This window comes from Myripristis murdjan, chromosome 2 (assembly GCF_902150065.1).
Source record: "Myripristis murdjan chromosome 2, fMyrMur1.1, whole genome shotgun sequence".
Classification (NCBI taxonomy): Eukaryota; Metazoa; Chordata; class Actinopteri; order Holocentriformes; family Holocentridae; genus Myripristis; species Myripristis murdjan.
In genome coordinates this window covers 16418898-16443387 of record NC_043981.1, presented here as the reverse complement: position 1 = coordinate 16443387, position 24490 = coordinate 16418898, and the positions used below count along the sequence as shown (strand labels likewise).

Sequence of the window (24490 nt, the reverse complement as noted above, 5' to 3'; positions counted from 1 at the left end):
TGTGAAAGTAAATGTTGGTTGAACTTCTGCAGAAACTTTAAGAAACTTAGAGCCGCTCGAATTCTGTAGCGTAATTAAAAATGAAAAGAAAAGTACAAACAACCAGACGCAATTGAACCGTCTTTATTCAACATCTGAACAAGGTAGATTTGCAAAAAGTTGTTTTTTTCCCCATCACTTCATTTTACAAATCCAAACAAAAAGTGCAAATATCAGTTTTCTGTACCAGTAATGTATTTGATAAATATTTAGGATTAAAAATAAAAAAAATGACTGTGGTTCAACAACAGTAGTGTATTTTAGACAAAATTAAAACAAATAATAATAATAAAAAAATGCCCACGACAAATCTTGAAAATATATATAGATATACACACACACTTCAGTACATTCTCTTGGCATTTAAAAACAAAAGTTGATCGTTTCCCGTGTGTTTTCCATCACAAACTCCGACTTTTTCTACCTTATTTTGTTTGGTTGGCAACAGAAAACAAAAGCTGTTAGCAGCTGCGAGAAAGGACTTCTTCTTCACAACAACAAATATCACAACACATGAGGTGACAGTCAGTATACGGTTACATAAAATGTGCAGTTATGTGTGGTGGGAGTGAAAACATCCTCCCATGTCTTTTCACTTTTTTGTGCAACGTCTTTCCATCGTTTTCAGATCCGCGAGGAAAACCTTCACTCCGACAGCAACAAACGACTGCTGCTGTCTGAGTTTTTCTCCTTCATTAAAAGATGCTCTTTGAATGGATTTATCGTGGAAAGTGGCCAAGAGTACCGGGATTATAATTTCCAGTTTCTGTTCAGTCTGTGCAGTAAAATTCTCAGGAGCGTACAGTACCAACTGGTGTTAGGGCTGAGTATTGTTGCGAACAGATACGTTCCTTACTGGCCCTAAAATAAGCCTCTTTTGCTGCTAATTTCCTGTTTGCCTTTTCCCTAATTTGCTCGTAAAATGAAGGCAAAGTTGATTATGTGAAAGAAGCAACAAAATTTGCTTCACTGCAAATCACTTAAAATTCAAGCTGAGTTTAGAGGCTCAGCCTTTCAAGGCTTTTCATTACGTTTTTGATATTTTTAAAGCAATACTTCAACATTTTGGGCAAAGTACTCTTTTATCGACGTACCCAGACTGAGACAGGATGTTTGACACCGTTATCACCAGTGGTTCAATTCCTATCATAGCATTTCCTGTTAGCTTAGCATAAAGACTTGACCTCTATGGGATCGTTAGCCTCGGTAAGACCAAGTAAGTGTATTTTACCCAAAATGCTGTCCTCCTTTAAATTATTTCAGCTAATACAAATCCCTATATCTTGGAAGACTGGGTTTTTTGATACCCAGCCCTAATTGCTACAGTAAAAACAACATTGATACAGGTTGCTAGGGCAACGTTTAGCTTTCTAAACGGTGACACATGGAGTGCACCAGTGATAGTACGGCATTGTCAGTTCTGTAGAGTTCATGTCTAGATAAAGTAACAAAAATATGTCTGATCATAGTACCATAAAATTACCATCGACACAGGTAGCATTAACATAAATATGGCAGCAACATACACAAAAAAACAAAAACAAAACAAATGTTAAAATCATAAAAGGTGCAGCTGTCCCCGACTCTCCAACTGGCCAATAAAATCAGGAGGTACAGAGGGATCATACAGTAATAATCGAGGTTCAACAGTGACTCTGCATCACGCTGCTCGCCTGCTCAGCCTCACAGCTGGACCTCTGCACACATCTGACTTCCTTTAATTATTTTCTTTTGGTTTTGTTTTTTAGATCTTTGAGATGATCCTTGTTCACGGCGACAGGACAGTACCACCTGTCGTCTAAGCCAGAGGTTGCAGAGGATTTCGTCCAGATAAAACCCTTCTTAAATTTTTTTTTGAGGCAACAAAACTGGGTACAATCAAACTACGCCCTAAAAATTCCCTCTTATAAACACACTGCTCTAACTTCCAGGGAATGTCATGAAAGTGAAATTAATCTGTTTTTTTTTAGTTTGTGATGCTTTCAAGAACCCCTTGTGGTCCCCTACCCTGTCCGGCTGTTTTTTCCTTCAGAAACGACAAAATAAGATCACAAAGTACGAGATGAAAGAGGGTCGGCAGCCGCAAAAGAACGTGTGCAGAACGGAATAACATCTTCATTTCCTGTCATACTTCCAACAACATCCCAAGTGTTCATGAAATGGAAAATGTTTTACTTGCCTACGGTTTTCCAGAATTTTAAATTAAAGTTAAAGTGTGCACTTAGCAGAACTTTGGATTCAAGGTAGCTCACGTGCAGCCGTTCAGCAGAAGCATACGAGACAATATCAGCTACACTGGCTAAGCTGTAAATACTGCTTACAGTCACGGTTAAAAAAAAAAAAAAAAAGGATTTCGTGTGTTTCTTTTTTTGGATTTTTTACATCCTTTTGTCTAGCAGCACTAAACAGATGACTGGTGGAAGCATCGATGATGGCTACGGCTGCTGCTGGGCTGCTGTTGAACCGGCTAGAAGCTGAAATAAGTTCCAGCATCGAACGCTGTGCTGACATTAAAGAGCAATAAGCTAGGTGGACATGCATATTTAATCCCCATAACACCTCTGCCTTTGTTGATATTTTTTTACTTTTTACCCCCCTTAGTCATTTGAAATGTTTGACAAAGGTGATTTTTTTTTTTTTTTTAATCCCAGGGCAATAAGGATTTGTCAGTCGCTACCTTGAATTCAAAAGGTTCCGGTATATTGGACTTCATCGTCACTACAGGGGTGGGAGTTGCCTTTTTTGGGAGCAGTGTCCTTTTTTTTTTTGTTTTGTTTTTCTCCACAGGTTGGAGTACAGTAGTGTTGCACCCACTTCCACATATTTACACAGTCTCAGAGGACAGATAAAAGCGACTCGGCTCACTAATTAAACATGATGGACTCGGGATCCTGGTTCATCATTTGAGCCATGTGGCGAAGCACGTCCTTCTTGGTGATGATGCCCAGAAGACGCCTGAGGAGAGACGCACAGAGATGAACTTTACTAACCCAAACAGGGACATTTTCTGCACGTTCAGGCTCATTTAAGCTCCTTTATGTAGGAAAATAAGTTTGTCCACTTCAAACAATGTAAGCATCATAGCCCACATGCGTCTGTGTATCGTTACATAGCAGCTCTAAGGCGGTGTTGTAGATGACGGTGGCCTGCGAGGTCATTAAACACATCACGACAAGAAGACAGAGATTCTTTTCTCTGATATTATCAATCTCTAAAATTTTTCTTTTGTGTCTCACTCTTAAACCAGTCTGGCTTGAACTATCGTTTACACTGTCCTCATGTTTTCCAGTGACGCTGCTCCGTTTCACTCGTATACGTATTTTTCCTGAAAACGTGCACAAATACGGATTAAATAAACACAGAGTATGAACAGAGGGCTCCGTCCATGTCTTTATCTGTAATTAACGTTGAGCATAAATGAGCAATTAGACAGCAGCACTTCCACAGAGGTATGAAGTGAAGTGAGCAACTGGTGAAATTCTCAATACATTCAATTGTCAAGTAAAAACAAGGAGTGTAAGGCCCAGGTTGAAAATAGTAAGCAATATTTAAGAAATCAATGGCCTCTATGCACTGGATCGTTCTGCACTCATGTTCAGTAAATGGAGATGCATTCCTGTTTGTTTTTCTTTTGGGTTTTTAAAAGTATTTTTACACTGAATGTAACTTTTTTTGCACTGGTTTATCCTCTAAACAAAAGGTGCTCAGGATTACACATAATCTGGGTACTAGGTGCTGAGTTTGACAGATTATTCCCATCATCTATACACCAATCTCACATAACCGCTGAAGCCTCAAGGTTGGAGAGGCGAGTTTGTAAAAAAATCAAGCTCCTCTTACCCGCTCCGAGTGACCAGGCACTGGCGGAGGCCCAGCTTGCGGAAAATGTCCACCACCGTCTCCATGGGCGTGTGGTCGGTGACGGTGAAGGGGCTGAGGTTGAGGATGCGGCGCAGCTTCAGCGGCTGCGGGTTGCTGGCCGGCAGCTGCGGGGCGTCCTCGGTGAAGTAAACCACCGAGCTGCTGACCACGCCGTCCTGCTTCTGACGGGCGTTCTCTGTGAGGGGAAGTGACGACAGAGCTCGACAAAGGCTTCCACACAGTGAGGATACAAGTCTCTGGGTGACTCGGTGAATTATGGCTGAATTATGGGTGTGAATGGGTGATTGTGTGAAGTGACGATGGTGCACTGTGGGTGTGTAAGAGACAGAGGAAAACTAACAGAAACAAAGTGCTAACATGGTATCTGCAGGTTTCAGAAAGTCCAAATATGAGACTTGTAAAGATCTTTTTAAAGGAACTTCTGACTTCACTGAGCACAAATATTACAACAAAAACAGAAAGTTAAATCCCCAGTTTGGTCTGACTGTTTAGTTTTTGTTTTGTTTTGATGTGAAATACTTACATAAGCCCCATGGGATTATTAATTCACTTGCACGCATTTTCTAATTTATTTGCTTTTTTTATTCTGTATTTCCATCATTTCTCATTTATAATTAGCCATTTGAAACCTGAGTAAATTCACCTGATTTCTTTCAGAAAACATGGGAAATGGTGTAATGATGAAATTTACAAAAAAAAAAGACCTGAAAATTAATTAATTAATAATTACCAGAAAATAAAAAAAGTGAAAAAAAAAAAAAAAAAAAAATAAGTTAAAACAAAAGTTATAAAAATAGTAAAACATTTATTTTACAATTAGTAAATATTAGTGGAGTGCGCAAAAATATTTGTACCCAAAATACATGAAAACTATTTATAAAATTAATGTAAATAAATATTGAAATAAAATATGAACTAAGATTTTTTTAAAAAAATAAATAAAAAATACCAAAAATAAAAATAAAAAATGAATACATTAATTAAAATTAAATAAATTAAAAAGAAATTTAAAAAAATAAAAAAGAAATTAAGTAACTTTTTTAAGGATGAAATTTTCAGAGGATGAAATAAAATTCAAAATAAATGGTTCAGTCACCGAGTGTAGAGTCTGACTCAGGCTGACTGTGTCAGTGAAGACAGATGGGACAGGAACAGACTGACCTGAGCTGAGGAAATGAGACTTACTGATGGCCAGCGTCAGATCCCTGCGCTGCACGAAGCCGATGAGCCTCTCCGACTCCCGGGACACGACCACGGGGAAGCCGTTATAGTCCGTGTCTTTGATGAGCGTCTCCACGTCCTCCACCGTGGTCGTGTCCTGGGTGAGGACGGCCAGCGGGGGCTCGCTCCTCCGGGGACGCATCACGTCGGTGGCCAGGGTGCGGTGGGTGAACTCGTCCCGGACGTCCAGGTACGGGTAGCCGTTGAGCTGGATGTGCGACTCGTAGATGCCCTCCTTCCCGAAGGCGTCCGCCACCCACTTGCTGGTGACGGCGGCGGCCATCAGGGGGACGATGTACTCCAAACCGCCGGTGAGCTCGAACATGATGACCACCAGGGACACGGTCATCCTGGTCACCCCGCCTGACGCAACACAGCAGACATTTTAGTTGCAAAGCACAGAAAATGAATAGGAGCTTGTCTTGGTAACATGGATACAGGGACACATCATCAACTACTGTAGTAACTCATGGTGTGAATAGTGGTGATGCAGGATATGGGGGTGCCAAACATGAGTGGCTCCAAAACCAAAACCAAAGATTATTATTATTTTTTTTTTAAATCAATAAATATAAATGATATTAGTAACAAACATCTTTTGAAACAGGAAGTTGTCTGGCTTCCAGAATTGAAAAAACAGGATGAATGGAGAACAAGAAGTAGAACCCAGAGAGGTAACTATCACTCTACTCAGCTCTTTACTGTCGAATTTAGAAATGTAGTTCAACTAGCTGGTAAATGATAAATGAATATCCTGCGGTTAGCTGTTAACTCGGTGCTTGTTAACATAACGGTGAGCAAAGTTACAGTAAAGATGACTTTATTCAGTTTGTCAGAATTTGGACGTAATAATGAATGTTAGTCTCTCTCTCTTGCTCTTTTAAGATAAAATAATGTTCTTTTTTTACATTTCTTTGCTTGTATTTATTCATATTCATGTTTTAAATGTGGTAAATAGGTGTGCACTATTCCTGTAGTTGAACCAAAAGCAAAAGTAACTAAACCACTCGTATTTTTGTGTCAATACTGTACACTGCACAAGCTTTTCATTAAATAGAGTCCCACATCTGTTTTATTTTGGAGTATACTGCATGTATGATGACAAAATGAAACTAGAAAACGACCTGTCAAGTGCTGGGCTGATGAGACGAGCTTTACAGTTTCAGTTTTTTGTTTTGTTTTGTGCAGAGTTACCACACATTGCAGTTTCACAGGCGTCCAAACGCCCAGTCCAGTGCAAGAACAAACACACAGGTTTGTGCGGATGTGCGATACGTGACGACACACAGTTATTAGATTAACAGAGCGAATGTGAACGCGCCGGTGATCAGATTTATAGCTGCAGTCAGAGGGTCAGAACAGAGGGTCTCCTGTTAAAACAAAACATCTTACCCAACCACAGGTCATGTGGACGGGTGAGCGTCTAAAACTAATAAGCTGACTGATTCATAAAAGCATTACGTATGAATGTATTTGAAGCTCATCTTCAAATTCGATCATGTGTTTATCTCTATTTTTGTTTTTATGTTCTTTTCCATTCTATGCCAGTGTCTCTGTCATACATTTGATGCCTTTTATTTTTTATACATATTAATGCCTCTGTTAAAGGCCGGGTGATATACAGTTATGATGACATGAGACTAGATATCATGCAGTCGTTATATCCACATTACTGATGACTGTTTATCAAAAATCTCTTGTGTCTGATTATCAAATGAAAGCAGTAATATCGAGGTATTTGGATATTTGATGTTTGATTTTGCTCATCTTTTAGATCTGCTGGTCTCCTTTGCTTATCGCTGACCAAAATATTCTTATACTTACAACCAGACAACATGTTGATATGATAAATATTTACGTTATCTCCATCGCCCAGCTCCTCGCTCTGTAAACGCCACGTGTGACGCGACACACACACACAGATCTGCGAGTCGTGTCCGCTCACCCAGACAGGCGGCGGCTCCCACCATGGCGTAGAGTCCCGGGGTGACGCAGTCGGCGCCGGGCCGGCACCAGTTCTTGAAGATGATCCAGTCGTGGTGGTGGTACGCCATCTGCTCCACGGCGATGCCAACGATCCGCCCGGCGATGGCGCCCACCGCCATGCTGGGGATGAACAGGCCGGACGGGATCTGGACACGACACGAGGAGGCTGTTAAATCACAAGCGGCCAAACACAGGAGATTTCTGGCTGTGTCTGGTAATGTGCCCGGCTCTGCTGTGGGCTAGAACACACACTCTGTCTCTCTTCGTTTTTACCAACAGGAATGTGTCCAGGAAAACCGTACAAGTGGCTCTTGGATTTTGGAGTCCACAGATTGTTAGGGTGGATTAAAAAGTTAATTTGTAATGCAAATGTAAATGGAGACACACTGATGACACACATGGCAAACCATTCAAGTGGCCAATTAGTTGCTGCAACTAATGATTATTCTCACTGCTGATTAATCTGAATCTCAACTGATCATTTAACATGTAACGTGAAAAATAATGAAAAAGTCAAAATAAAGTGATCCGAGTCCAATGTGGTGTCTTTGAATTTCTTCTGTAGTCTGACAACAGTAAAGAAAAAAAAAAGTCAAAGTATTCATTTTATAATGACATGAACGGAGAAAAAGGAAGATAATCTTAGCATCTTAGTGATCTTAATGAAGCTGCAATGAGACATTTGGTATTTTTCCTTGACTTGGACGATTAATCAATTATCAAAATTATAATTTGTCAATCATTTTATATTTTTTAAAAATGATTAATAAAATCTAGTCCAAGTTCCTCCCTCCCCTCCCTGTACTGACCTTCATGCCGAAGGTGAAGATGGTGATGACGATCTTAAACACCAGTGCCAGCGCGAGCTGCCACAGGGCGTTGTAGACGCCGGGCCCCGCCGGCCGGTCCGGGATGTCGTCCACGGGCCGGCTCATGTTGGGATTGTTGATGTAATCGCAGAGCTGCGACGACTCGAGCGCCCCGCAGTCGTTGAAGAGCTCGGAGATGAGCTCGCTGGTGCTGCGGCGGGTGTACGGGTTGGGGTACGCCAGCACGGCGGTGATGCCCGTCACGGCGATGACTTCCAGGACGGGGTACTTCCCCAGCTGGGTGGTCTTCCTCCGCCGGCACCAGGCGATGTTGGCGCGGATGAAGAGGGTGCCCCAGAGGCCGCCGAACACGCCCAGCAGGATGAAGGGCACCAGCTCGGCCATGTACCAGGGCGTGTGGTACTCCACGTAGAACAGCACCAGGCGGCTGTTTCCGAACGGGTTGATGGAGCGCAGCGTGAAGGCGGCAACCAGGGCGGCGAAGAACGAACGCCACAGAGTCTTCAGAGGGAAATAATAACTGACCTGCAGGAGGGAAGAGGGGCAGAGTGAGGGGCAGGGAGGAGAACAATGTTTTTTTTGGAAATAAATAACTTCAACAAGCAAAAGAGGCAGTTAAGAAACAATAAAAAACCAAAAAAAAAAACACCTCTGGGTCTAACAGAAGGATGTGACAGTTCACCTAAAGGGAGCAGGAAAAGGGAAATGCCAAGAGATTTTCAAAGCAAAGTTGTGACTTTACTAGAGAGAGAAGATGGAGGTCACAGCTCCTCTGCAGAGAAAGAGACGAGGAGGAAAAAGGTTGTTAGAGGAAGAAACAGGAGGGAAGCAGTAACGAGCCCACAGGGAGAGGAAAAGGACAAAGCAGAGAGGAAAGGCTGGGGAAGAAGTTCAGAGGAGAGTTACATCTCATCAGGGGTGGAAGAGCAAAGCAAAAAAAACACTGTGGGGCAGAAAACTATCATGTTATTAGCTAAATTTTATTCTGCTGTGATCGAGATAGTCACAAAATGAGATCTCTTGCCTGTCACTTTTTCACAAGCTCTTCTTCAAAATTATTATCTGCATTTGTAATAATGATATTTCTGATTTATTTATTTATTTTTTTACATTCTAGTCATCCAGTGATGTTGCTGCAAAGATTTGTGGCTCAGAAATAAACATAATTCTCCAGAGTCATTGAACTGGAACTCATTCTTAATTGTTCTTGTATGTGTTATGCAGTTTTTCAGGTATAAAATGGATGTGGATCCATATATAACACAATTGCATGACAAGAAATCATTACTGCACATGTTGATATATTAAAGTGCATTCACCTGCCCTAATATTTTTCCATGTAACAATGACTTCGAGTTACCGAGCCAATTTATTTCTTTCTCTGTTTTATTTCTCTGTTAATGAAGTTGGCATGGTGGGATTTTTAATCTACCTCTTCCAGACTGAACAAAACTCCTCCGATCGGCGCTCCGAAGGCCACAGACACTCCAGCTGCTGCTGCGGCCGACAACACCTGCAGGACACACAGACAAACTGAGATTAACACGTTCATTAATCTCCACTAATCTCCATTTGGAAATACAATGGCTTATAAAGAGCAGTAGGTTCAAAATAATAATCGTAAGAATTAAATACACTATATGCAAATTGACACTGGAGTTTATAGCTACACTGGCATCAGCACGTCTCAAATCTTTGATCATAATCTTTATTACTTATTTATTATAAGCCCTGTACATTTTTTTCATCTGCACACGTTTCTATATTTATGCTGTATTTCTCAGGGTTTCTGTTGGTTGCATGAAGCTAAATTTAATATTTTTTTCTGCTGCCTGGGATAGAATTTAAGACCAATTTTCCAAACAAAATAAAGAAACAAAGCAAAAAAAAGTTCATGTATAGTTCATGTTCTCTGAATATGAAATATACAGGGCAGAATAAAAAAAATACAACAGGAAATTAAAGCTTAAATAACACAAGGTTCAACTTTTTTTTTTTTTTTTTTTTACTAAAAGAGATATGATGCATGTTGTATTCTGGCCAAGCTCTGTTTTCATCTAAGAGCAGACATGCAGCACAAAAAAACAGAAAAACAAGACCATCCTAAACTGTATTATAGACATCTTAATATTTTTTGAGGCCTTAAATCTGATTATTCTGAGACTTTTTCTGATGTTTTAAAGGCTTCTGCTTTTTTTTCATCCCTGTTTTAAACAACCGGGGTGTGTTTTGCGTCGCACCTCTCGCCTCTTGCCCTCGTTCTTGCTGTACTTGGAGAAGAGGCTGCAGAAGAGGTTTCCGCAGCAGCAGGCCACGTGCACCAGCGGGCCCTCCTTCCCCAGGCTCAGGCCCGACGACACGGCCAGCACCAGGGTGACCGTCTTGATCAGCAGGGTCCACTTCCCCAGGTAGCCCCGGATGATGAAGCCGCTCAGGATCGTCTTGATCTGCGCACAGAAGGTGTCAGGCTCGATTTAAAAGGGCACTGCGTAAAATCTTAAAGACCCCAATGAAGTGCAAAACATCAGGACAGACCCAAGAGGATGTCAGTTTAGGGGAGAAACAATTTTATTGGAAGGGACGAGGTGGATGAGAGAGGATGTTTAATAATTTGTGAAGGTTTTACTGGTTGAAATTTAAATTTACAACCACTAGTGCAGGATGATGGCACTATTTAAGATGTTAAACTGAAAAAGAATCTGTTTTACAGGAAGTAGGAGTCACGAGATTATTTCAAGGAGACTTTAACTTTACATTTTCTTGGCTAGCTGGTGAGATTTGTGGCTTTTCAAACTTCCTCTATAATTTATATCAACACTAGCTTGTAGTTGTTGGGTATTTTATATATTTCTTAGACCAGTTTGTAACGTCTGACTTTATATTTATCCAGCATTTTCTATCGAGTGATCAAACTTTTAATTCCAAAGTGGAATTTTTTAAAAATGTACTACACATCAGTTGTATACAAGTGCATGTTTTTAATGCCAAAATAAACACTGTCCCTAAGGGGCTAATTAAGTTGCACTGTAATGTGTTGTAATTACTGATAATAGTGGGCACTTGAAGAAGAAGAATCCAATCTAGTGCAGAGCATGAACAAAAAACACCCACTATATAAACTTTATGTCTATATATTTATACAGTTTGCCCATTAACGACTTCAAAATACACTTTTGAAAAAATAGTTTTTGTTCACTGCAGATTTATTCATTGTTTATTCATGTTAATGCCACTTGAATAAAAGTAGCCGACAATGTGTGTGTGAATTTCAAAACATCAGCAACTTTTTTCCAAGATTTTTGATTATTTGAGTATTTGAACACTCATCAGTTTCCATTTTTCACCATAATGAAATAAAATACATAGTCTAGACCTGGTGACGGCCCTATGATGTGTGTTTTTTTTTTTTGTTTTTTTTTTTTTAACTGGTAATGAGTGATTTGAGTTGGCTTCGTACTGACCTCAGGGATCCCCGAGCCGCAGGCGTACGGAGCGAAGACGCGCACCAGGGAAACAGCCAGGAAGGAAAACAGCAGCGCCCACAGGATGTACAGGAAGTAGTTCAACACATACGCACCAGCTCCCTGAAAAAAAAAAAAACAACAACACAAAAACAAATAAAAAACAAACAAACAAACAAAAAAAACCTCTAACTCAACTATATATATGGCAGGTGCAATTCCTCACTTTGCCCACTGGGCGGCGCCAAACACCACAAAATCAAATGGTTTCTCATTAAGTGTGTTGCATATACATTACGTTATACATGGTGTTTTCCACATGAACTGAGATAAATTATTTTACAAGAAATAGCCACAATATGGGAAAAATAATAAGATTAACATACAATTTGCATATTCATGACAAAAACAGGTGCAAAGAGGCTTCATATTTCATACTCTCTCTTTCATGCTCTCTCCTTGTTTCTTTGGTTTTTTTTTTTTTTTTTTTTTTTTCTTAATTAAATCATTACAGAGTGAGGATGTTTTGGGGTCGGACCTCGGCGTGTCCCGTCATCAGCTCCGCCCACTTCTGCCACTGCGGACACTTGTCGCGGTCGTCGAAGGTGGTCTCGTTGGACGTCCAGCAGCACTGCTCGTGGCTGTACCAGAACGCCGACAGACACACGCCCTCCTTCAGGTCCGTCATCCAGTCCACAGCCAGGTCGATCACTCCGGCCAGAGTGCCTAATCCAGATTACAGCAGGCACAGCGGTACACACACACACACACACACACCTGAGAGTCAAGATAGCCTTTATGATCTCTGAAAGGGAAGTTTATTGGGCCATAGTGCATCTATTTCATGAACAAACACAATAAAAAACACAATAAAAACACCTGTGACCAACATTTCCTGTAGAAACACACTAAAAGACAAAGGATAATAAAAACACCAAGACTTAGGAAGTGTCATCGGGAGGAAATAGAAATAAAAATCAGTCAAAGGTCCTGTGGTAAAGACACTGCACTGGTGCTGCACTGAGTAATGAAGCTACAAATTCATTTACACGGTGTTTTTACCATAAGAAACATCTGCGTTACACGTTATTAGACATGCGGCGACACATTTCTGGTGTTAAGCCTCCAAAAAGAAAACATGAAGTCGAAGAGAAGAGTCATGGAGGTCGGCGTTCTTTAGCCAGAGATCCTGGCTAAAACATGGAGCTCAATAGATGCACAAGATGTAATTATGCATTTTTATCATCATCCTGCAGTTTTATGGCTGCTGACAAATATTTTTGGCTGGTAAATTCGCTTGGCTGAGCTGCCAAAAAGATAATTTTGGACCGTCATTGTTACATTATCATTCTGAGCCTCTGTGTGTGTGTGTGTGTGTGTGTGTGTGTGTGTGTGTGTGTGTGTACCTGACAGCAGTCCAATGAGCAGCATCACCACCCATCCTGACCAGGCGTCCAGCAGACTCTTGATCAGCTCCCAGATGGACTCTTTACTCTTACTGGTGATCTGAGGACACAATCAATCAACCAATCAACCAATCAAGTTAATTCGTCACAAGTAATCAGAGCGAAATGTAATCCCACCGGTTCCTTTAATTTATGCATTTATGAGTTTAAACAAACAGGAGTAATAACAGCTAACTAACTTGGAGAGTCTGCAGAAAGCCGGTGTGCTGTAATTATTGATAATGTTGTATTTTGTTTTGAACAGTCACACACAAAATGTTACATAAGCTTTGACCCTTCCAGCGATTTCAGGCATTTGGCTGACGTTCTTGTCCAGAGTGACTTCAGTCCCTAGATAATTTACGCTACAAGTGACCAACAGTTTAAAAAAAAAAGGTCACAGCCACAGCGAGGAAATGATGCACTCATTCTAAACAACCGTCTATCTGCTTATATTTAATATTAAAGTCATGTAACTGCTTTTATTCCATGTAAACATTTAGTTATAACAGCCAGTGTGTAGCTCAGTGTGTGTGTGTTGGTGTGCAGGAAACAGACACACTCCCAGGCCACACACTTTGTCTTTTGTCTTTTCTGTCTCTGGTCGTGGAGAAACTGCTGCTGTGTCTGGCAAACTGAGCTCCTTACGTTAGAGATGGACTTGAAGTCTTATTTTCTAATCCATTACACTCACCCGTTTGTATCTAATGACCTAATCAAGAGACAGCAGGGCCTTGTTTTCTGCTCGGCGACAGTCTTATCCAGTCAGAAGTTAACCAAGACGAATGATTTGTAACCAGGACGAATAAAGAAGGGGCTACTTTCCTCATATTATGTGAATTATCCTATAAAAGTACCTTTGACATTGTTGGTGCACTGTTCTTCCCATATTATGATATAAAAGTGAAAAGAAAGACTTTGTCGGCTGTTTGCTGTGATTAAAAAAAAAAAAAAAAAAAAATAGAAGAGGGGTCATGTGTGTGCGGACCTTGCGGTGTCGGTCGGTGTCTCTGGATTTCTCCCTCAGCCAGTCGATGGTGTGGAAGTCCTCATACGTTCCCACATCGGGGAACGGCTCGTCCAGGAAGTCCATCAGGTTTCCTGCCCCGTTCATCTCCTCTGTGGGCGTCGCCCCGCTGACACCTGGAACAGAGCAGGAGGAAGAGGAGGAAGAGGAGGAGGAGGAACACGTGGCTTCTTAAAAATCAATGAATCACTGTCAAATTAGCAGCGCTGCTTTAGTATAACAGCTATAAATGTGCAGGATCGCGGTGCAGCTTCTGTGTCACATCGTCGGCGCTGTTAGAGCGAATCTCTCTCCACATTAACGCCACATTTCCCTTATTGCTTCCTGAAATGCTTCACTTGAAATTTTACTGCAAGGTCAATCGACTGACCGACGCCGCTTCCAAAATCACAAAAGGCAAACTGTTTCCTCTGAGAAGTAAAGAACGTCCTGGCAGCTTCCTGAAGTGCATATCCCGATGCAGCATGTAAAATTTATTGGCTCATGGGTAAATCTAGGAGTTAGTGCATAATCTTCTCCGCTCTCCACATTCTCAAAATACATTTCAAAACCACTGAAATTTAGAAAAGTGGCCATTACAGCCTGTGACGCAACTCAGTTTGCAAAGAAGCACTTAAAGAATGCAGTATGATTTTTTTTTTTTTTTTGCCATAATTATGCAGCGTTATCCTCAAAACCTCTAGGAGATATCAGTGTCTGTGAATGTTTTGACCAATTTGACACCAACATTATCCAATAGTTAAAAAAAAAAAAAAAGGCAATTATTCCTCAAAACTTTATCGATCACTACTTTGTCAATATTTTGTGGGAACACATTAACCAACAACTGCACAGTTTAGTCTCCATGTCCATTAGACAGTGTGGATACCGTGTGATGGTTCGAGAGGCTGTTGCCGGACAAAATAAAGTTACTTCTGCAAACTTTACTCAGCTGCATCCTGACCCTCCTGTTCAAATTTACTGGCATTTTTTTCCCCAACTGATGTCAATTTGACCCCAGCAATTTAAACCTCCTGAGAAAAAAATGTTACCCCAGTTTATGCATCAGGGACTTTGTTGACTTTAAATAAAATATAACCTCCTTCCACTCTTACGAAGCAGCAAAAACTACACTACTCACAAAAAGTTAGGGATATTCGACTTTCGGGTGAAATTTCAGGATGAACCTAAAATGCATTCTAACCTTTACAGGTGAACTTAATGTGACCTTCTGTAAACTTTTGAATGCACATGTCCAACTGTTCAATCTTTCAGTACTTTTTGCACAAGTTGCTGTTCTCTAACAAGGAGTTTAACGGCAAAATTCACATCAGGTGTTTGATGCTCCAGCTCATCGAGGTCGTATCATTAGGGAATGGCTGCTGGAGACTGGGGTACCTCAAATGGAGTGGCCTGCACTTTCTCAGACCTGAATCCCATAGAAAACCTATGGGATCAGCTGAGTCGCCGTGTAGAGGCTCGGAGCTCTGTACCCCAGAACCTCAATGTCCTGAGGGCCGCCCTTCAAGAAGAGTGGGATGCCATGCCTCAGCAGACAATAAGTCGACTTGTGAACAGCATGAGACGTCGTTGTCAAGCTGTAATTGATGCTCAAGGGCACATGACAAGTTATTGACACTGACATTTTTTGTTGTGGTATATCCACCACTGTTGTTGGCTTTTGTTTCAAGAAACTGTTTGAGATGAGGAAATCACCAGTGCATGTTTCTACTTAAATGCCCTACTTTCATGATATAATATCACTGTAGTGTGAACATTTTACATTTCCCATAAATCTCACCCAAAAGCCAAATATCCCTAACTTTTTGTGAGTAGTGTATGTTAATCATGTATTTAGAGGCATTGAAACATAATAATTTTGCAGATGTACTCAACTGCATTTTATTTCTGGCCACAACAGAGCAGAGCTGGTTATATGTTGGCCTCCTCATGCAAAGGTTAATAACTATTCTAGAAAATGCTGATTTATATCCAATACACAGGAAGAGCTGTGAAGTCATGAAAAATCAAAACAGACACGCCTCGGCTGACTTCTTGCTGAGGAAACAGCAAGAACAACAACATTTGCAAAGGCCTGTAAAGCCAAAATTAAACATCTAAAAATGCTCCTTACGAGGCCTTGAGTGCAGATAATCTAGATTATGCCATCTGAGGACTTTATAGGTGCATGGAAACACCCTGTTTTCACCCGCTGCACTGTCTCTGCCCCTCATCCGGCTGTAAATCTCACCGCAACATGTAAAACCTACATTTAAAAAACACGTTATAACGTTTATTTCTGCAGATGTGGCCATTTGAATGCATGACAACATAGTAGCATCATGTATGGAGCAGCATTAGCATTGTAGCACGCAATGTACAGTGGCAACATTTTTTTTTTTAACCCAGGATAGCGAAGTTATTTTTTACGTTTTAAGTGGCCATTTAGGCTTAGTAGTTAAGGTTCGAGTTCAAATTGGGATTAGGGGTAGATTAAGGTTAGATTAACATGTAAATTGTTTGTGAATAACATTGAAGAAGGGCTGTAAGAAATCAATGTGAGTCGATTAGTTTGTGCCTTCGCTATCCTAGGATTTTTTTTTTGTTTTTTGTTTTTTCTTTACCTTCGCCCACCTCCATGTCCAGGCCGTCCGGATTACGACGGTTAACAAATATGTCTTCCAAAATCGATAAGCTACTTAATCTCGATTTGTGCGGACATTTTAGGTCCTGCTTAAGAAGAAATACACGCTGTTTCTGAATGTATTTAAATTTTTATAAATTAGCGAGGGTACGGCGTCAGAGATTTCTTATTTTTCCCCCAGAATGCACTTGTTCCAACTGTCATCTGCGTGCTCACGCTGCAGCGATGCCGCACGTCAGAGATCGTCTACTACAAAGAGGAATCACTGGGTGGTTAGCAATAACGCACGTCCTAATAATTACATGAGTACACGGGTAAATGAATAGGGGCAGAGTGAGAGCTCTTGCTTTTTCCTCCTCTCTGGTTGCGCTTATGCTGTGCAGTAAAACATCAAAGTGAATTCTTATTAATAAAACAAAAATAAAAGGATCAGTGGCATTACATGTGGCTGATATTCAGATAAAATAATGAGACTGCATATGTATTATTTTTTAAGAGCGTTTTTCTTTTGTTTTCCAGTGTGTTTTGGGGGAATGTGGGACATCTTGTGGTTAGAACAGAAAGATAATTGGAAACCACAACAGCATTTCATCCTTTTGGGCCACAGCTTGCATTCCTCAGATATGTTATGCAAACCCACTTAAAAACCCGCAGAAGTTGCGAATCATCCAAGATGATAATTTTTCAGATTCCTCACTCACGGACTCGCCCCAGGCCGTTTCAACTATTCTTATAGTGCGATAAACACACAGCACACCTCAGATCAGCTGGTAGAGTTTACAAAAAAACAAAACAAAGAGGGGGGAAGCTGCTCCTGCATCACACCGGTTTATTAGTTTACAATATTTGAATGATTGTATATTTGTTTGTCCAGGGACTATGGGTGGAAATTAGCTTTGGGGCTATAGCCTTGTACAGTGCATCTCTCCCCTTTTGGGTTAATGTCTTCTGTACCTTGTCCCTAAATCACTATCACTATCACCCACACACTGAAAACTTTTTTTTTTTTCATTGCTTTAACTGGGTTTTGACATTGTGTGACTTTGCATGCATTAATTGTATCACTATTTTTACATTTTATTTTTTGTGTTATGTTTTACAATTTTTCTTCACATTTGTGAAGTACATTGTGCTGTATTCATTTGTCTGAAATGTGCTATAGAAATAAATTGAATAAAATAAATAAAATAAAATAATACATAAAATAAATAAAATAATACATAGAATAAATAATAAAAAATGAATAAATAGAATAAATAAAAATGATTTTAAAAAAGTAATGTACAACTGTGAATCAATTTTTAAAAAAACTGGGCAAAGTCAATTGTCATCTTATGAGTGACTTATGAGTGTCTCCTTCTCCTACTCCTCCTCTTCATCCTCCTCCTTCTTCTCCTCCTCCTTTACATGAAGTCAGAGCCCCCAGAACACCCGCCCTCCCCTCACACATCTCGAGCCACCACACCTCTTTAGCGTTTGTTATGGTGCTCAAACTATGGTTCAGGGACTTCTCCAGGTCCTGCTGATTTCAAACGTTTAAAGGACTCGGCCCCCCAGAGACGCTCTTGATTCCACATTTCAAGCTACAGTTTTTTTTTTTTTTTTTTTTTTTATTTATAGATATGGGACTGACAAAAAGATGGAAATATCGTGTCTGGTCATGTTCGTCCCCTCTTTAAAGAATTCATCAAGCTGCCTCAGGAGGGCGCTATAGAGCCGCTGCAGCAACGAGAACATTTACAAAGTCTTTCGTACCAAACGCAATAACTCTGCTTCACGTAAACACCATTCACACAAGAACTGTGTCCATTATTGGTGTTTGTACTCCGCATATTATATTTTTTATAATATATATCTATAAATATATAGATAGATAGATAAATAGATATGTATTTTTTTGTGATTTACTGTGAGGTGTTTTAAGAGGTGTTTTAACTTGTGACACCAAAGGCAAATTTCCACACCTGTGGACGATAAAGATCATCAGTCAGTTTGTGCTGCTGGTGGCACTATGGGGGGGGGAACGTTAAGCAAACCCCTAGTGGTACACAGAGGTACTACAGCGGGAATGTGCGAGAAATCTGAAAACAGAAAAATATAATTTAGAACATATATATATTTTTAGATAATAACAGTAGGATTTAAAATGTGAAACAGAGCTGTACTTATAAAAATATTTCCAATTTTCAAACGTCTCAGCGAGCAGCAGGGACGAGAGGGGAAGTGCACATTTGCACCTTGAATTTGAGGGCCACAGCGAACAATGAAGTCAGTAAAAGATGAAGAGGAGGCTCTGAAATCAATCAGTTCAAAAGAAAAAAAAATGAACCTCTAACTTGTTGAAATGTTGTGGCCACACTGTTAAAATAAATCAGCTCAGGAGGCACTAATTGCAACTCTTCCACTCTATTTCTTATTTGTAATGTTGTATTTTTCAAAAGGTGGATTATCATGGGATAACTCTGGTTTTCTGGTGCAAAATGTTGTAGTCAGGTAAAGGTGGTACTTGGATTCAGAAATCAGGGAACAGGGGGACTGAAGCCAAAGAAGTTTGAGAAGTTTGGACTTAAGGGGCAAAAAATGAGTTTAATTTAAAACTTTGTGGTGATCAGAATCAATTATAGTCAATTATTCAGGAAAAAATATCAAATAGTCAAGCTGTCGGATGCCAGATCAGGAAGATGGTGATACTGCACAGTGGGCATCACTATGAGACAGAAAATCCTTAATATGTCTTTAATTTTACCTTAATTGTCCCTCAACACACACCTCACTCTTTAAGGAGCTCTTAATAATTTCAAGACCGAACTCCTTAATTCTGCTCAAAATTGAGTAGTAACACACGATGCACAGTGTAATTTCTTCATCTGTGAACAAATCATCTTTTTCAACTGCTGACTTCTTAAAAAAAAAAACAAAAAAAAACTAAATTTCAATAATCAATTTAATCTTGAGCAAATTCATCTGCTGATTTTGATAATGAAGCAGAAAAGCCCGTAGAAAATCTTCAAAAATTTCTTTAATTCATGCACAAGTCTTTTTTAAAATTTTTCAAGATCCAATTAAGAATAAGGATTATTATTATTATTTTGAAGCTGGTAAAATGCAGGGATTCTGTTTCCGATGGTCCAGTTGATTTATGACAGGACACACAGCTTTACGGAGAGTGAGTGGGGCCCATAATCGCCCCGGTGGTCCTCATGGTGATTTCGCCCAAACAAGTCAAACGCCGGGCCTCGGTGTTGTGCCCTCGGTTGACATGGAGACCCGAGACTTAATTATCTCCTAAAGACCCCGAAAGAGACATTTCACTCGGTGTCAAAAAGAGCTGTCTCGTCTATTTTTGTTCAATTTGCCCGGCAACACGGCATGGGGGCCCGCAGTTAAGCGCAAAGACAAAGCAGGGAAGCAGAGGGAGCGATGGCATTAACTTCAAACGCCTTTCAGCGTGCGGGCAGTGAAAGAAATCCCCGCTCTGATAACATCCTGTTTGCATCTGAACTACATCCTGCATGCTGTACCTCTCTGTTTACTAGCCCCGCGACTCAATGATGCTGTTGTTTCCAGCGCCGGCCCCTCGCTCTCTCTCTCTCTCTCTCGCTCTCTCTTGCTCTCTCTCTCTCCCAGCAGCCAGTGGCAGGGCAGCAGCAGCAGCCGGAGCAGGAGGAGGAGGAGGAGGAGGAGAGCTGAGTTGAGGCTTGGCCAAACACCGCTCTGCTCCCAGCTGGAGATGACATGAGTGTGTGCGTGTGCGCTGATCTCTCGAGGGGGGTTCTTCCAAATCCTCGCCGGAGCTGGCAGGCCTGACAGGATATTCCTTGGGAGGAATCATGCCCTGCCCTCCTGACGGAAAGTGAGGCGGAGGGAGAGAAGGGAACGGGAGGCAGACGGAGAGAGACGGAGGGGAAAAGGAGAGCTTAGTGCAAAAAAATGGATCCAAGCGTGTGCGCCCTGGAGCTGCTGGGGGTCTTTTTCTCGGCGGGGGCCTGGCTCTGCTCCCTGGCCACCACCCTGATGTCCACCTGGCTCACCCTGTCCACCGACCTCCTCCCCACCGAGAGCTACGAGCTGGGGCTGTGGGAGACGTGCGTGGTGCAGGAGCTCGGGGCGCTGGAGTGCAGACCCTACGACAGCCTGCTGGGCCTGCCGCCCGACATCAAGCTGGCCCGGATCCTCATGTGCCTGACGGTGGCCACGGGGCTGCTGGGGTTCCTCCTGGCCATCCCGGGCATGTACGTGGTCAACAGCTGCGACAGCCGGCTGGAGGACATCAAGTTCAAGAGGGTGATGAAGATGATCGGCGGGACGCTGGGCCTCACCGCCGGGGTGCTGTGCCTCATCCCCGTGTCCTACATCGCCCACCTGACCGTGGTGCGCTTCTTCGACGACAACGTGCCGGACGTGGTGCCGCGCTGGGAGTTCGGCGACGCTCTCTTCTGCGGCTGGACGGCCGGGTTCCTGCACCTGGTGGCCGGCGTGCTGCTGCTCACCTCCTGCCTGTGTCTGCAGGAGCAGAACTGCAACATCCCCGTGCCCATCCCGCTGGTGAGGGTGCACTCCGCCCGCTCCTCGTACAAGACCCATTCCGAGTACGTCTGAGACGCCTCTGCACCTTCACGGGTCAACGGCGTGACCCCTGCGTCCAGATTCGTTATTTCCCCCCCCAAAACGACGACCCAACAAACTCATCTCACAGCCTTGGTCATTTGAGGATTCATTTTACTTATCTTAAAGCTCCACAACCTCAACTTTTTCAAAACCAGTTAGAAAAAAAAAAACATTTTTTTCTGATGTTCTGGAGATTTGTGTTTTCCTCTCGAGAACAGAGTCATGTAATCTGTCAAAATTATTCTGCAATGTCTGCTTCATGACAAACCGCTGTCATCTTGTGGGAATGCAATTCATTTTTAATTGGTTGTTTTTTGGGTTGTTTTGAGGCTTCCAGAGCCCACAAGAGTCAGGTGGTGCAGCCATCCACAAATTCCACGAAGGAGGAGAAACTGCAAGAGAAAAAAGGTTCATTTAGTGAAAACAAGCAGTCCAAAATGCATTTAGAGACTACAATTATGAAGTTTTAAGCCTTTCGGGAGTTGCAGTTACAACACCTGACATTTTTTGGGTGGGAAATGATGAGAAATCCTGTTAAAAAGTTAATTTCAGCCTTTCGGGAGTTGCAGTTACAGCACCTGACATTGTTTGGGTGGGAAATGATGAGAAATCCTGTTAGAAAGTTAATTATAGCCTTTCGGGAGTTGCTGTTACAACACTTGAGATTTTTTGGTTGGGAAATGATGAGAAATCCTGACAAAAAGTGAATTAATCCTGCCTTAAAAGCCAAACTCCATGCACTCAGAATACATTCTTTTGGACTTCAAATTGCATTTCAATTTTGAATTTTTTGCTTCCTTCTGGATCAGATTTTTTTTTTCGTCTCCTATCTTAAAACCTTTTGCATGCCTATCTAATAACATCCCACAAGTATGCAGTGTAATCTTCAATCATTCCCACTTTTTTGGTGTTAAAACGTCACACAGGAGCCTTATACATTCCCTTTTTTTTTTGTTTGTTTTGGTGCCAAAGAGGCAAAAGGTGCACGGACGGAGCAAACTGATCTTCCCATTTTTGCGGTGCTGCTGCTGCTGCTGCTGCTGCTGTCGCCTGTGTGATCAGTACTGTACTGTGTGGTGCGTTTGTGTGCAATAATAATCGCCTGACAATTTCCACGACAGAGAAGCACGTTGTCAGAGCAGCGTCGGCAAACCTCCCTCCTCTCAGTGAATGTCACACCGAATTTTGCTCGAGCAATACAGTTTCCAAAGCTGCTGTCGAGAGAGAAAAGACATACTGCTACTCTTCTTTTTTTTTCTTACTCTTACTTGAACTGATGTTTTCTATCATCCTTAACGGGTCGAGAAAGATTTGGGCCCCTATAAAACCTGTTTAAATCTAATTGTAGCACCTAAAAATGTATATGTATGGCACGAATTCGGAAAATATACACCTTAGGTTGTCCTGATGAATGTGCTTTTTGCAAATCTGTGGTTTTTGTCCAGCAGCAGCGTTGTGTTTCGACTCCCAACAATGATGCTATTGATCACGACGGGGAAGTAAAGGTGATTTATGGCTTGAGAATTGACAAACACTCACTTGAGCACAGTTTATTCACCCTCAGTTTGCTTGTGTGCACCATAAAGTCACAAAGACGAGGGGACAAAGTGCAAATCTGAATGCGAGAAAAGTACATTAGCCCCCGAGAAAAGCGACAGTCAAATGAAATGTACATAAATAGAGACAGAGCTATTATCCTGTGTTTAATATTACGTGCTTGCAGTGGCTTGGTGTTTGGAGGAGGGATGATGAAATGAGAAAATGCGATGCTGGGAAGATCATTTCCATCAGAAACAGAAGAATATGTTGTATAGCGCCATGTATATCAACCACATTTCATTAATATCCCATATACTGAATAGTCCAAAGTCCTATAGCAGATGATTGTATAGATATACAGTATGTAAATATTGATGCTACTGAATAAAAAATGTATCACGTGATGTATTTATCCACACATTTGTTTCAGTTTTGATGTTGATTTGCGCAGTACGGATGCACGATAATGTCAATATTGGGGTTTATCATCTTTCAATAGTAATATATTGGATCATGAATCACATTTTTGTTGTCTAAAGTCACGATAAAAAAGGAAATAGTGTTTAAAATCTGTTAAAATGAGATCTGAAACGAATGAGGGAGCTTTATTCGAGTTATTTACATATCAATAACCAAATTTCTGTCAGTGAAGATGTGATTTTTCTTGTGGCCGTTGCCTAATTTGGGTGGTTTTCATATTTTCAGTAGATGGATTCTATAATTTTCTATGTGGTGAGACGATGGCACAATCTTTATGAGCTTTAACTTTGACGAGACTGGTTTTTTTAGGCCCTGAAAACTTGACGATTTTGGAGATGCGAGGTTTTCACCGGCCTAACGATATGCTCGCAGATATCGTGATCCTGTAACCTGCTCATGGGATTATTGTGATATTATGTATGTGCATACTGCCCAGCTCTGCACCAGATTAAACTAAACTGTCAGTGCAGACATGAGAATTGTGTTAAAGTTAAAAGTCAAGAAGATATAAACCTAAACATAACATTTTTGTTGTTGTTGTTGAAGCAATGTTTTGCACTTTAAGTTTATAAAAATATGATTATCCAAAGTGCTGAAAATCAGCAGAACAAAAATCCTGAAAAATGTATCAGTTTATTATCTGATTAACTCATTACTAACTCCCTCAGATGCCTACAGTGACCGACATGAGGATGCAAGTGTGTTTAGAAAACAGACAAAGACAAAACAGCTCTGCAGACTTTGACGCACTTGCACCCAAATATTTGCCACTTTGATAAAAATGAACACAATGCTGATCTCTGTCCAGAGACATTTTTTGGCAGTGTCAGCCTTTTTTTATTTTTCCGTGTGGCTCAAACAACAATGGCTAATCAGGCCACAGCAACAGTCTCCTAAATAATAGCATGATAATGTACAAGATGAAGGAAGTGCCATATGGCAACACAATCAAACAAAAAAAAAAAATGGAAATGAATGGGAGAGCTGATACCTGGCCAGAGGAGCTGCTGGACGGCGCCTGCAGGTGAGCTTTGATGCGAGGTGACGGAGTCGCTCCAGTGGAAACGCAGCTTAAGTCTAATTCCTACTGAGCTGCTGCCTGGATGGCGGGCTAAGCTGCGCCTAATGAACTCGGTAATGACGGCGCTGGAAAAAGAGCAGAGCAGAGTCCTTACAGCCCATTACTCTGACATCGTTACGCAAGCGGCTTCACTTTGGACACATTTCTGCTCCTAAATAAAACGTACAGCGCGGCGAAAAACGCCTGACACCTGCTCCGTGCTGCTGCAGGGCGTCAGCGGCGCTTTAAAGCCTTCACATGACAATAATCCAGCTTTTATCAACATTAT

General features: G+C 41.4%; 2 protein-coding genes across 2 annotated transcripts; one reads left to right on the top strand and one right to left on the bottom strand.

The window, feature by feature from the left end:
- Window positions 1-107: 107 nt before the first annotated feature.
- clcn4 (chloride channel, voltage-sensitive 4) lies at window positions 108-16719 on the bottom strand. The gene is made up of 12 exons (XM_030070755.1): window positions 16495-16719; window positions 13853-14007; window positions 12826-12925; window positions 11958-12145; window positions 11420-11542; window positions 10199-10405; window positions 9391-9471; window positions 7938-8483; window positions 7088-7274; window positions 5107-5505; window positions 3880-4096; window positions 108-2994 (listed from the first exon to the last, which is right to left on the bottom strand). The coding sequence occupies exons 1-12, from the start codon at window positions 16508-16510 to the stop codon at window positions 2904-2906; spliced, it is 2310 nt and encodes a 769-aa protein (XP_029926615.1). The 5' UTR covers window positions 16511-16719; the 3' UTR covers window positions 108-2903.
- Window positions 16720-20332: 3613 nt separating this feature from the next.
- Window positions 20333-21113, top strand: LOC115369660 (putative claudin-24). The gene has a single exon (XM_030066329.1). The coding sequence runs from the start codon at window positions 20445-20447 to the stop codon at window positions 21111-21113; it is 669 nt and encodes a 222-aa protein (XP_029922189.1). The 5' UTR covers window positions 20333-20444.
- Window positions 21114-24490: the final 3377 nt, after the last annotated feature.

Coding starts and splice junctions, on each gene's coding strand:
- LOC115369660 (XM_030066329.1), top strand. CDS start 20,445: ATGGATCCAAGCGTGTGCGCCCTGGAGCTGCTGGGGGTCTTTTTCTCG.
- clcn4 (XM_030070755.1), bottom strand. Junction 8,484..9,390: donor TTTTGTTCAGTCTGGAAGAG/GTAGATTAAAAA, acceptor TCCCTCCTGCAG/GTCAGTTATTATTTCCCTCT. Junction 5,506..7,087: donor GGGAGCCGCCGCCTGTCTGG/GTGAGCGGACAC, acceptor GTGTTGCGTCAG/GCGGGGTGACCAGGATGACC.